The following is a 14,351-nucleotide window of genomic DNA, read 5'->3' as shown; positions in this document are numbered from 1 at the left end:
TGTCTCTCTCCCTCTCTCTCTGCGTCCGTCCGCGGTGCTGATCGCGACTCAGCCCATTGGTGAACCCCTCTCGTACATAAACATGAACTAACTTCCAGTTTACTGGCACCTGCTGATATACAGGTAAGAAATCAGGTGTTGAAGTAACCAACGCTAACTCCTGGCCAATAGTACTGCTCCCAAATTTAAACTGCACTCAATGGCAGGGGACTGCATCTGAGCAAACCCCCCACCCCACCCCACCCATTCCCCTTTGGAATCAACGTGCTATCAGTTGCAGACTGATACACACAGCAATACAGACTTGGGGTAAAGGCAATACACAGTGCTACAGACTGGGCTCATAAAGCAATACACACAGAAATACAGACTTGGGGTAACAGTAATACACAGAGCGCTGCCAGTTTGGCGCGCAACGGTTTAAACAGAGTGTTTGTTGGCTTAGCATGTGGGAATTTAAACAAAGTGCTACCGGCCACAGGTACGGGTCACAGGCTGGTCAGGCAAAATTTTCGTATAACAGCAATCCCCCCGTACACTAGCACTATCCAACACACTAGGGACAATTTACAATCTTTCCCAAAGTCAATTATGCTCCAAACTTGCATGTCATTGGAGTGTGGGAGGAAACATGACCTCTGGGAGAAAGTCCACAGGAGAAGAATGTACAAACTCTGTACAGACAGCACCCGTAGTCAGAATCAAACCCAGGTCTCTGGCGCTGTACGGCAGTAACTCTAACTGCTGCGCCACCGTGCTGCCTTGTTCTGGACCCAGGACAGATCTTCATTGGAGATATACACACCCAGCGACTTATAAAGAGGTTATGAAAGGGTGAGAATGTTTCCTTTTATTTATTTAGCATTGTTTGGAGTAATTCTTGTACCTATAGTTCCCAGAAGTGCACATCAGCTGAGTATGAAATTATATTTTCCATGCATTGTAATTGCATTAATAGAGTTTGTCGTTGCTGTACTTGAATCACTTGTTATGTAGCAAAAACTTTCTTTCTATTTACAGTTGCTGTACCTTCACCTGCTTCTCCTGCTTCCAGTTCCCAATCCCTCCGTCCACTTAGTTTATGCAACACTTCTCCATGTGAAGTGTTGTGCTGCCCCCTTAACTCTACAAAGCCACCCACAAGTAGCATCCTGCCAGTGACCACCATCCCATTGACCCCTTCTCCAGCTAGCACTAACCATTCCACTGCTGGTAAGTGTCACCTTCAGTAACACGCACCTAATTTATTTGTTTCGCTCATTACAACCCGCCGGTGATCTCCGTTTAATACGCTGGGTGATTTCAGATCAGACTGGCCCGTCCTCCAGTAGCAACATCAAAGCCAAATCATCAGTAAACGAGAATCAGAAGGAGTATAACACGAGGCACATGGCTCCCAGGGACGGGACTGGAGGCTCAAACAATGACAGTCCACCACCGCAGGTCCCCAACATCCACGGCAAATCAAAGTTTCCTCCTCACTACACCAGCACGCAGAATAAACTACCTGGACTCCAGGCACGAAGCCACAGAAGTGTCGAGCAGTCAGATACTACCAACAGCAACAAAGACTGTGAGTCCCAGCCACCAGCGCATGCGTTTTTGCTGCTCTTCCTCACGCAAGAGTCAAGTCAAGAGTGTGTTTTATTGTCTCATGTCCTGAAACGGAACGTTTAATTTAGTTTAGTTTAAGTTATTATTGTCATGTGTACTGAGGTCCAGTGAAAATCTTCCTCACAACAGCAGAGACCCGGACACTAGGATCAATTTACAGAGGGCCAATTAACCTACTACCTTTGGGGATGTGGGATTAACAGGAGCTCCCGGGGAAAACCCACATGGTCACAGGAAGAACGTGCAAGCTCCACACAGACATACACAGCACCCAGGGTCGGGATTGTATCCGGGTCCTTGCACTGTGAGGCAGCAGCTCTACCAGCTGAGCCACTGTGCCGCACTATCCATGATTGACCATGTTTTTATTAATTTTATATTTTGGATACACTGTTCTAGAAAAGGTATTGATATACTGCACAACCTGTTTAGTTTAGTTTAGTTTATTGTCATGTATACTAAGGTACAGTGAAAAGCTTTTCATTGTGTTCTCTCCAATCAATGGAAATACCATACCAGTTCTTTGCATTATAAATGCACAGGTTTAGTTTTATTAGTGTCATGTGTATAGTAAAAAGTCTTTTGCTTTGTTGATCCAATCGTCAGATACAATACAATACATGGATACAATCAAGGCAAACACGTGCGATAGGTAAAGCAAAGGGGAAGATACAGAATATATAGTAGTTCTCAGCATTATAGCGCATCAGTTCCTGAGATAAAGTCCAATGTCCTCAACAGGGTAGAGGTGAATCGGACAGTACCCTGGAAGGACTGTTCAGTATCCTGATAACAGAGGGGAAGAAGCCATTCCTGAGTTTGGTGGTCCCTGCTTTCAAGCTTCTGTATCTATTATCCGGTGGGAAAGGGGAGAAAAGGGAACGACCAGGGTGGGACAAGTCTTTGATTTAGCATGCTCGAAGCAGTAACGTAAGAAATACATGCCACGCATGCCCAGCTTCATGTTTATGCCTCCGCATGTAGACAAGACATACTCTACGATCATCATGTGAGCAGGTTGTAATCATCTCTCTGTTTTCCTCTCCTTTAAGGGCAGAACACCACCTTATCTTCGATCCAGATTGTGGAGACTGGTCTGGAGATCACGGAGCAGTACTGTTCGACACAGGGATCCTGCAGGTAACAGATAGCAGTAACACCAAACCCTTAATATGGTGACCAAAATGAAGTCCAATGTCTGGATTAAAGCTGGACAAAGCTACAAGGCTGAAATTCACAGTGCTGTGTATCACACACATTTTAACAGGATGGCACCTAAATTTGTTCAACATCAGAGGAATACCAGGAATTGCAAAGTTATATATCAGGTCAAAATCACCTGTAGATAATAACCATAGGGTCCCATAGGGTCAGACAATGTTGAACCAGGCCCATGCTGCTCATGATGCTCCATCTATACTAGTCCCACCTGCCTGCACTTGGTCCATATCCCTCTAAACCTTTCCGATCCATGTCCAAATATCCTTTAAATCTTGAGATAGTACCTGCCTCAACTACTGCTATGGCAGCTTGTTCCATATACCCACTGTGTTAAAAAGTTGCCACTCAGTTTCCTATTAAATCTTTTCCCTCTCACATTAAAACAATGTTGTCTTGTTCTTGATTCCCCTACCCTGGGTAAAAGACACTGTGCATCTATCCTATCTATTACCCTCATGATTTTATACACCTCTTTATGATCACCCCTCACCTTCCTGCGCTCCATGGAATAAAACCCCTGCCTGCCCAACCTCTCTCTGTAGCTCAAGCCCTCGAGTACTGACAACATCCTTGTAAACCTTCCTTCCGCTCTTTCCAGCTAAAGTGGAATCAGCGGATGCTATGAGGCATGTGGTGGCTTGATGATTTTGGACATGGACCAGTGATCCTGAGATCCAATCTAATTAGCGACGTGAATGCAAATCTAACCACTCTCCGGCAAGGAAATTATAATTTGGTTCTAAAAAATCCTGAAACAGAAAACTGTTGTCAATAATGGTGAACATAAAACTACCAGATATCACGAAAGGCAAACTGGTTATAGTTATATTACAGTGGAAACAGGCCATTCGGCCCAACCTGCCCATGCCAACCAGCATGCCCCATCTACACTAGTCCCACCGGCCTACGTTTGGCCCATATCCCTCTGAACTTATCCACGTACCCGTCCAAATGTTATATAAACATTATGATAGTACCTGCCTCTACTACCTCCTCTGGCAGCTCGTTCCATTTACCCTCCACCTATCGAGTAAAAATAAAATGCTCCTCAGGTTCCTACTAAATCTTTCCCCCCCCTCACCCTAAGTCTATTTACCCAATGTCTTACAGGGGCAGAGAAAACAGCCATTTACAGCCAAACTGTGTGAGAAATGACCAATCCACATCACAGATAAAAACTGAGCAAATTGTTTTAACCATAAAGCAGTGGATGAATTGTGATATTGTGTAGGGAGTGGATGTGAAAGTGAGATAACCCAGAACTAATGTGATCAATAGTGGGCATGGACTCGGTGGACTGAAGGGCCTGTTTTCATGCTGTATCTTTAAACTAAACTAAAAGTTAATCATCAAACCCCAGTGGGGTGGTCTTCATTAACTACCATCCAGGCTACAAAGTTATTGGAAACTCTCTAGCCTACAATCGGCCTATCGGGCAACGTCCTTGCCTGGGGTCATCTGTTGCTGGCCCCAGGTTTCCAGCCCCCCCCCCCCCCCCCCACTCCAATCAGTCTGAAGAATGGTACCGACCCAAAACGTCACCAACCCATGTTCTTCAGATGCAGCCTGACCCGCTGAATTACTCCCGCACTTTGTGTCTACCTTTGGTATAAACCAGCGTCTGCTGTTTATTTTTTATTACACAATTGGAAAGTGTTGGTTTGTGAGGTTGTTGAGTGTGGATCTGCTGCTATCTGCTCACACACTGTTATCCTTTTCTCTCCTCTGTAGCTCAGGGAATTACACCTACTCAATCCCAGTCAGCAAGACCACATCCGTGGACACCACCATCATGATGCAGATGAAGTAAGTGACGTGCTATCTTGCTGGTGGGATGGCTGTTTGTGCTGTGAACTGGCGGAGATTGCAGATTCTTGATTAGTATGGGTGTCACGGGTTATGGGGAGAAGGCAGGAGATGGGGTTGAGAGGTAAAAATAGATGATTGAATATGATTGAATGGCTGTATAGACTCACTGGGCCGAATGGCCTGATACTGCTCCTATGACTTATGAACTACTCAATCACTTTGTATTCTTCCCTGTATGTGTTCAATGAGAACTGGTTGAGACTGCCTCAGAATTGATTTAGAGTGCAAGGAAGAACAGATGCTGGTTTACTGAAGTGAAGACACAAAGTGCTGGAGTGACTCAGTGGGTCAAGCAGCATCTCTGCGCATCATGGACAGGTGGCATCTCTGCACTAGATAGATAGATAGATAGATAGATAGATAGATAGATAGATAGATAGATAGATAGATAGATAGATAGATAGATAGATAGATAGATAGATAGATAGATAGATAGATAGATAGATAGATAGATAGATAGGGACCCTCCAGATAGATGAGTCCTGATGTATATTCTTAGATATGATAGATAGATAGATAGATAGATAGATAGATAGATAGATCCTTTATGGCTGCTGTCATGGACAGAGTGGCATTTTTTGAAGTCAGGGTTCCCCCCACCGATCCGATGAGTCCTGACCCTGTCCATATTCTTCAGAGATGCCGCCTGATCCGCTGAGTACTCCAGTACTCTGTGAAGCACCAGAGACCCGGGTTAGATCCTGACTATGGCTGCTGTCTGTACAGAGTTTGCACGTTCTCCCTGTGAGCACGTGGGTTTTCCCCCGGTGCTTCGGTTTCCTCCCGCACTCCAAAGACCTGTGGATTTGTAGGTTAATCGGCTTTGGTAAAATTGTAAATTGTCCCTAATGTGTATGGTAGTGCTAGTGTACAGGGTGATCGGTAATCAGCGTGGAGTCGGTTGGCCAAAGGGCTTGTTTCCACACTGTATCTCCACAGTAAAGTAAAGGGCAACAAATAACCTGCTGGCAAAACACAGTGGGTCGAGCATTTGTAAGAGGAAAGGAAGGAATTGTTGCCCTTTAAGATCAAAAATCCTGCATAAGTCCTGTTGCAGGGTGTGGACCTGAAATGCCAACAATGACTTCCTCCTCTCCCCACCCCACACCAACCCCTCCCCCAACTTCTCGATAGATACTGTTGAACCCTCTGAGTTTCTCCACTATGTCCCTCCAACACTAGATTGTGTCAGATTCCTTCATCAAGGAAACATGACTCTTGTGTCTTAATTCACACAGAGTCCTCGAAGCAACAGAGAGCAGGTTTCCTGCAGTCTGTATTCAAAACTGTGAAGTAAGGTCCAGCCATTACTGTATGTCTAGCTGTTTCACTTACATGATTCCTTTTTTCTGCCTCTGTAGGACCGCTTCACCTCTCGTTGTTTACCTGTGTAATGTTAACTATGGCAACTTATGTGGAACTGTATCAAATACTGGCTTGAAAATGAACAGATCAACGACCCAGGTAAAGGCTGAAAGCGTTAGTGTATAACATTTTAAAAATTACATATTTTCTGCGACTTAAAACACTGTTGTTCATTCAGCTAGTACTAGTAAACTATTCAAGAGATCAAGTTTAGGGTTGGGTTCATTATTGTCACGCATACAGAGATACAGTGAAAAGTATTGTTTTGCATGCAATCCATTCAAATCAGATAATACTATTCATAAATACAACCAAGTTAAATTTAAGTACACTAGGGTAAGATACAGAGTGCAGAATATAGGTCTGAGCATTGTAGAGCATTAGTTCCAGAGACAAAGTCCAATGTCCTCATTAGGGTAGAAGTTAATCAGACAACACCCTAGCTTATGGAAGGACCATTCCGAAGCCTGATAACAGAGGGGAAGAAGCTGTCCCTGAGTCTGGTGGTGCGCACTTTCAAGCTTCAACACCGGAAGAAGGAATGACCGGGGTGTGACAAGTCTTTGATTATGTTGACTGTTTCACCAAGGCAGCAAGACATTTAGTTGGAGTCAATGGTAGGAAGTCTGGTTTGTTGAAGGACCAAACTACATTTACAATTCTCTGCAAATTCTTTCTTTCGCAATTTTGGTATGATAAGCATATTAGACTTGGACTAGTGTAGCTGGGACATGTTGACCGGTGTGGGCAAGTTGGACCACGCTATATCACTCTATGACTATTATCTCAGGTAGGTAGGTAGGTATTTCTGGGATATTCGACCTTGGGGCCTTTTATGAGCACCTCATGGTGAGTTCTTTGAGAAACCGGAATAACACCTTGCTTGGAAAATTCCAGAATCCTCAACAAGATCCATTTCTGCAGTTTTCAATATTAGAATGTGACTTTCACCTCCTCTGGGTTACCAACTAGGAGAATGGCCAGATATCATCTCCTTTGGAGAATTGAATGTTGACTGATTGAAAGATACAGCATAGAAACAGGTCCTTTGGCCCAGCGAGTCCACACTGACCTGTTCACACTAGTTTTGTGTTATCCCACTTTCACATCCACCACCAGGGGCAGGTTATAAAAAGTCCACTTAACCTACAAATCTGCATGTCTTTGGGGTGTGGGAAGAAACAGGAAACCCAAGGAGAATGTTTTACTCCAGCACATGGAGAATGTGTAAATTCCACGTGGACTGCAGCCGATGTCGTGATCGAACCCGGGTCTCTGGTGCTGTGAGGCAGCAGCTTTACCAGCTGTGCCACCGTTCTGCCCCAACCAGGAAGATAACCGGATTCTATGGGACGGACTGCAGGGACCTGGCTCCAACTTCCTGGGATTTTACATCCCAGAATTGAGTACCATCAGTCCTGAGTGTGCTGTTATCATTAAGGATCTTCACTCTGGTACACCATCGCTGGGAAGTATCTCATCCAGGACTCAGGAAATGCTCTGTTTCTATTGTGTAGGAAGGAACCGCAGATGCTGGATTAAACTAAATTTAGACACAAAAAGCTGGAGTAACTCAGCGGGACAGGCAGCATCTCTGTAGAGAAGGAATGTTTGGCGTTTCGGGTCGAGATCCAAAAGGCTCTGAAAAAGGGTTTCGACCCGAAACGTCCCATTCGTTCTCTCCTTTCCCGCTGAGCTTTTTTGTGTCCATCTCTTGTTTCTATTATGTTTATCCCTTAGCTTAATCTTTTCTATATATCCTGTCAGCACTATCAGCTTACAAGGCAATGTCATCAACTCTGCAATAATATCATTAATAATGTTGTAGTATTGGACAAATTACTCCCATGGAATGTATAGTCTGCATTTTGTTAGCATGTTAACACCAATAACACTGAAAAGCCACAGGTTTGCATCAGCTTGCAGTTTTCATTAAATACGTTTAGGTTTATTATTGTCACATATTGTTTCATGGTAACAAAGGCCAATTGTATGAAAATTATTCCATAATCTGATCAATAAACACTGAATTTGATACGATACAAAAGAGAAAAGCAGAGTTTGAAATCATATGTGGGTTAACATTGTATTTACCATGAGTGAAACACAAAGTGCTGGAAGAACTCAGCGGGTCAGACAGCATATGTGGTAGGAATGGACAGGTGACGTTTTGGGTCCTAACCAAAAACGTTACCCAGTCTGAAGCAGTGTCCTGACCGAAAATGCCACCTTTCCAGTCTAAGTGTTCTGACTCAAAACATCGCCTATGCAGTCTGAAGAAGGGTCCCAAACCGAAACGCCAACTATCCACAGATGCTGCCTGACCTGCTGGGTTACTCCAGCACTTTATGTTTTGCTCAAGATTGCAGCCTATTGTGTTTCCATCGTATTTACCATCTCTTTCTGCTGCAGGGAACAACGCATAACTGGCCACTGCTGGTCGGGCCGTACTATGACGTCACCTATCACTTCCGAGTGGCTGCTCCAGTGAGTATTGTGAACCTGATATTAAAACAGTTCAAGGGGCGTTTACAATCTTTAATCCAATCAAAAGGGATTCTTGATAATATTACTAACTTGCTGAATATGTTATATTTTCAAGACAAAAGAATTGACAATCTTTCGTCAATTTGTCCAGTGTGCAATTGCCTTCAGAGTTTCGAGAATAAATTGAGCACCAGCTTAAAAGAACTAACGGCTGTTTCTGTTAGTTCCTTGTCCCCCCCCTTGTGATGCTCTTGAACACCCGTAAATGAAATAACTAAATCAAGGGACTCACAAGTGTCAGGGGTTATTGCAAGGACAGGTGGCGCCTCAGGGCCTGTTTCCATGCAGTATGACTCTATGCCACTGGATAAATTAACAGACAATGCTGGAAATATTCAATAGGTTACAAAGTATCTGTAAAGGGATGAGTCTGAAGAAGGGCTCCAACCCAAAACATCACCTATCCATTTTCTCCAGAGATGCTGCCTGATGTGTTCAGTTACTCCAACACTTTGTGTTCATCCTCTGTAAAGGCAGCAGCTGAATTCATGTTAGATAATATTTATAAATCATACAATCCCTACTCCCAATGACTCTGAATGTAAAACTCTAGCAGGGTCACAACATGAAAGCAAAACATTTCAGATTGAAACACAAAATGTTGGTGGAACTCAGCGGGTCGGGCAGCATCTGTAGAGAGGGAAACAGTGTAAGTGCATCTAGTCAATGATCAATTATCAGAATTGAAAAAGGATCCAAAGTAAAATTATACAGAAAATGGGGGAAGATCAGCAAAAAAAAATGATTGCCAGTGGTGGGACAGAAGGCAGGAGTTAATAATAGGAACAATATTACATGGCAAATGTAGGGGGTAATGGGACAAGTAACTAAAAGATGAATGAGATGCATATTGAAATATAAACACTATTATCCACAATTGTTAAACACAGTAACACAGAGTCTGAAAAGCTGCAGTGGGTCCAGATGAAAACTGAGGTGTTGTTCCTCGAACTCACCTAGAGTTCCGTTAGAAAACACAGTTAGAGAAAATGAGAATGGGAATGAGAATGAAAGCGACAGGGTGACATTAACCGACAGTGTGAAAGCCGTCTGCATAAGCATAAGCGTCACCCAATCTGCTTTATGTACGTGGTGGAGGGATCCCAATTTTGTTGCCAATGCTGACTAAGATGAAATAAATATATACTATGCCTTCACCTGGAAAGAATATTTGGAGTTTCAGGGGAAATTATATAATTAATGGATAGATGCAGGGCCCTCAATAATGTTTGGGACAAAGACCCATCGTTTATTTATTTGTTTCTTTACTCCACAATTTGAGATTTGTAATAGAAAAAAATCATATGTGGTTAAAGTACACATTGTCATATTTTATTAAAAGCCATTTTTATACATTTTGATTTCATCATGTAGAAATTATACCTGTGTTTATACATAGTCCCCCCCATTTCAGGGCACCATAATGTTTGGGACACATGGCTTCACAGGTGTTTGTAAATGCTCAGGTGTGTTTAATTGCCTCCTTAATGCAGGTTCATTAGGAGCTAACAGCACTTAGTCTTTCCATCACATTTGGAAACGTTTATTGCTGTTTATCAACATGAGGACCAAAGTTGTGCCAATGAAAGTCAAAGAAGCCATTATGAGACTGAGAAACAAGAATAAAACTGTTAGATACATCAGCCAAATAGGCTTACCAAAATCAACTGTTTGGAACATCATTAAGAAGAAGGAGAGCACTGGTGAGCTTACTAATCGCAAAGGGACTGGCAGGCCAAGGAGGATCTTCACAGCTGATGACAGAAGAATCCCTATAATAAAGGAAAAACCCCAAGCACCTGTCTGACAGATCAGAAACACTCTTCAGGAGTTAAGTGTGGATTTACTCAATGACCACTTTCCACAGAAGACTTCATGAATAGTAATACAGAGGCTACACTGCAAGATGCAAACCACTGGTTAGCTGCAAAAATAAGATGGCTAGGTTACAGTTTGCCAAGCAGTACTTAAAAGAGCAACCACAGTTCTGGAAAAAGGGGTGTTATGGCCTGGGCATGTATGGTTGCTGAAGGTACTAGCTCACATCTTCATTGATGATACAACTGCTGATGATAGTAGCATAATGAATTCTGTAGTGTATAGACACATCCTATCTGCTCAAATTCAAACAAATGCCTCAAAACTCATTGGCCGGCGGTTCATTCTACAGTAAGACAATGATCCCAAACATACTGCTAAAGCAACAAAGGAGTTTTTCAAAGCTAAAAAATGGTCCATTCTTGAGTGGCCAAGTCAATCACCCGATCTGAACCCAATTGAGCATGCCTTTTATATGCTGAAGAGAAAACTGAAAGGGGACTAGCCCCCAAAACAAGCAAGCATGAGCTAAAGATGCCTGGCAGAGCATCACCAGAGAAGACACCCAGCAACTGGTGATGTCCATGAATCACAGACTTCAAGCAGACATTGTATGCAAAGGATGTGCAACAAAATACTAAACATGACTACTTTCATTTACATGACATTGCTGTGTCCCAAACATTACAGTGCCGTGAAATGGGGGGCTATGTATAAACACTGCTGTAATTTCTACATGGTGAAACCAAAATGTATAAAAATGGTCTTTATTGTAAATCTGACAATGTGCAGTTTAACCACATGTGGTTTTTTTTTCCATTACAAATCTCAAATTGTGGAGTACAAAGGCAAATAAATAAATGATGGGTCTTTGTCCCAAACATTATGGAGGGCACTTTAGTTACAGTACAGCACAGGAACAGGCACTTTGTCTGTGCCAAATGATGTCAAGATAAGACCCTGAGTGCTGGAGTAACTCAGCAAGGTCAGGCAGCATCTCTGGAGAACATGGATAGGTGACTTTTCGAGTCGGGATCCTTCTTCAAGTTTTTAGATCGTGTCTCTCTAGATGAGATATTAAAGCCAATTGTCACCAAATGAGGAACTCTACAGCTATTTCGTTCCCGGCCCGTTTCGGATCGGGTACAAAACAACCGAAAACATCACATCCATTTATCTCAGTGATGCTGCCAGACCTGCTGAGTTACTCCAGCAATTTGAGTATTTATTTTGTATACCAGCACCTGCAGTTACTTGTGTCTATATGATGTCAGGTTAAATTAATCTCCTCTGCCTCAATGCATCTCCTGGCATTGCATGGGGAAGTATTGGAGAACCACTATAGGGCAACACGGTGGTACAGTAATTGCTTCCCAGCACCAGGGACCTTGGTTCGATCCTGACTATGGGTGCTATCCGTATGGAGTTTGTACGTTCTCCCCATGACCGCATGGGTTTTCTCCAGGTGTTCCGGTTTCCTCCCACACTCCAAAGACATTCAGATTTGGAGGTTAATTGGCTTTGGTTAAAAATTTGTAAATTGTCTCTAGTGTGAAGGACAGTGTTAGTGTACGAGGGTCAACGGTCGGCACGGACTCAGTGGGCCGAAGGGCCTGTTTCCATGCTGTATCTCTAAACTAAACTAAGCCTCATCAGGTACAATGTCAGCTGCATGTGACTCTATGCACAACATGCTCCCTGCTTTTTGTGCATGAGTATTTCATGAATATTGGTGTGACTTGATATCACAGACACAAGGAACTGCAGATGCTGGTACACAAAGAAAATACGCAAAGTGGTGGAGTTACTCAGCATCTGTGTGTGTGTGTATTTCTTGCATATTGGTACAATTGTATTGAGCAGGGCATGCATACAGGATTATTATCTCCTCTTTGCAGAACCAGGCTACATGCAGAAGAGAGAGCACGTCCATAGGAGATTCCTTCACACAGTACAGCTTCAATTTCTACCGAATCTGCAATTGAGCAGGAAGGAGGGTTCCACGGTGAGAGAAACCACTTGCATTCCTCTACAGAAGCTCCATCGTCAATGAGGAACCTTTCCTGGTCCAGGACAATGTACTGCTCAGTCTGACCAAAGGAGACATCGGTGTGATTGAGAGTTTGTGCCAGACACCATGTATCAACAGCCTGCACTTACCACTTCCTGCTGGATCGGGAACCTTTACACTTTGAGTGAGAGACGGGGCTGGGGTGGGATGAAGAAAAGAGAAAACGATGAAAGAAAGAGAGGTGGGGGTGGGGGATGGGAGGGGGGGGGAGGGGGAGGCGGAGAGGGAAATGTTCTCTTTCCTACAAACACATTTTGGGGTTGCATTTTCTGTGTGGGACAAACTATTGTAAAAGGCACCATTCAGTTTTTTTTAAAGCCAGCAAATGATGGCTCAGACCAAATAAGTCCTTGGGTTTGTGTGAGTTTTGAGTTTAAGATTAAGACTGCAGCATTAAAACCAAATGTTCCCAGCTTTGCAATAAATAGGATTAACAATGCTGAGACATTCGTAACCAGGTGACATCTTCATTAACATTCCTCAGTCCAACAATCACATAGAATTTAGACATTCCACATTTTGTTGGTAAAAACAGCTCCTATTGTAGCTGCCTGCTGTCGCTGCATACAGGACACTATATTTACCCTGCACAAGGGAAGTGGGAAAAGTCAGTCAAATGTTGCTAAAGCTGCTTGCTTTTCCAAAATCCATGTGTGGACAGGATTCTAATGGGTCATAGCACTTTCTGTGGTAAAATGGTTCTCATGTGAAGAATTCTCGCTTGACTATACTACTGGGGGGGTTATTGGTTACAGGAGCAATGAAATTCAACAAGATTCAGCACCTTGGGGAGATGCTGATGAGGGGGAACTGGACAAAAGGATAGTATCAATGTTGGCACATTCACGGGGACGTGGATGTTATTAATGCAATAGATGCATGTTACACAATGGGATAGATACATGTTATCAATCAATGCAAAACAATGGAATGAGATAAACTGATCCTTTCTGGACATGAGTAAACTGATACATTTGTACAACACTGAATGATAATCTTAAACCTGGCCAGCAATTAAATTAATGGAGATAGTGGAAAATGTCTGAACCAACTGCTAATCTATTCCTCAGGAAAAAAAAACTAATACTTTGGGTTACAAAGGATAAAAGGTGAGGTCATTTAAATGTTCATGCTTGCATCTAGTAAGTTGACCACTGCCACATCTGTCTCTGAAGATGCTGGTACACTGTAATATTTGGAGCATTATATAAAATTGATTATATTACCATTGCAATGCATTGATCCTGTGGTGTATATTATGAGCTTCAAACCTCTATTTTATAATACATCACTCATTTGAGTATGTCATTGAACATATAACTAATTCCAGTATATTGCCTTAAAAATACAGCAAAAAAAACTGATTGCATTAAATTCCTGGATAGAAACCCACCTCAAATGTAGAAATTGAAAATGTCGGGGATTCAGAATCTGCAAGGAAAGTGGATCTCATAAAATACATCTCATTCAGCACTTTGCTAATATTATGGGGGTTCAATCCTCCACAAAAGATCAATCAAATTAGGAACTGGATAGCAGAAGTTAGCTTATTAGTTACACCTAATATTTTGCCTCCAGTAACCAGTTTCAAACTGATTAAATTATAGTCTTAACCTATTGGCTGGAACAGTTCGACTTGTAGCAAGATTGGGCAATTGAAATATAAGGGCTTAATGAACACAGCACAAGATTGCCTCCAATCATCGCTAACTGGTTACAGGATGATTCCGTCAGCTAAAGGAATATTTTATTGGATGGCTATAGAGAACATTCCCAAGGTTGGGGCTGAGGTATCTTGTTGAACAGGTTAGGAGAGCTTTATTCTCAAAATATTCCTCGCCTTGGT

The 14,351-nt window shown here is 42.8% G+C and overlaps 1 protein-coding gene across 4 annotated transcripts in view; it reads left to right on the top strand.

Moving 5' to 3' along the window:
• Window positions 1-14,351, top strand: part of myrf (myelin regulatory factor) — a 154,700-nt gene that overhangs the window by 135,845 nt on the left and 4,504 nt on the right. For 3 of the 4 annotated variants that reach the window (XM_055649569.1, XM_055649568.1, XM_055649572.1), the window contains 7 exons: window positions 1,021-1,212; window positions 1,307-1,573; window positions 2,667-2,754; window positions 4,567-4,641; window positions 6,066-6,168; window positions 8,482-8,556; window positions 12,333-12,439. In XM_055649569.1, coding sequence (XP_055505544.1) covers window positions 1,021-1,212; window positions 1,307-1,573; window positions 2,667-2,754; window positions 4,567-4,641; window positions 6,066-6,168; window positions 8,482-8,556; window positions 12,333-12,419 — 887 coding nt within the window. In that variant the 3' untranslated portion in view covers window positions 12,420-12,439. The remainder of the gene's footprint in view (window positions 1-1,020; window positions 1,213-1,306; window positions 1,574-2,666; window positions 2,755-4,566; window positions 4,642-6,065; window positions 6,169-8,481; window positions 8,557-12,332; window positions 12,440-14,351) is intronic. The other variant, XM_055649571.1, reaches the window with a different exon arrangement.

Source organism: Leucoraja erinacea, chromosome 18 (genome assembly GCF_028641065.1).
Source record: "Leucoraja erinacea ecotype New England chromosome 18, Leri_hhj_1, whole genome shotgun sequence".
In the NCBI taxonomy this organism is placed as follows: Eukaryota; Metazoa; Chordata; class Chondrichthyes; order Rajiformes; family Rajidae; genus Leucoraja; species Leucoraja erinaceus.
This window is presented reverse-complemented; position numbering and strand designations above follow the sequence as displayed.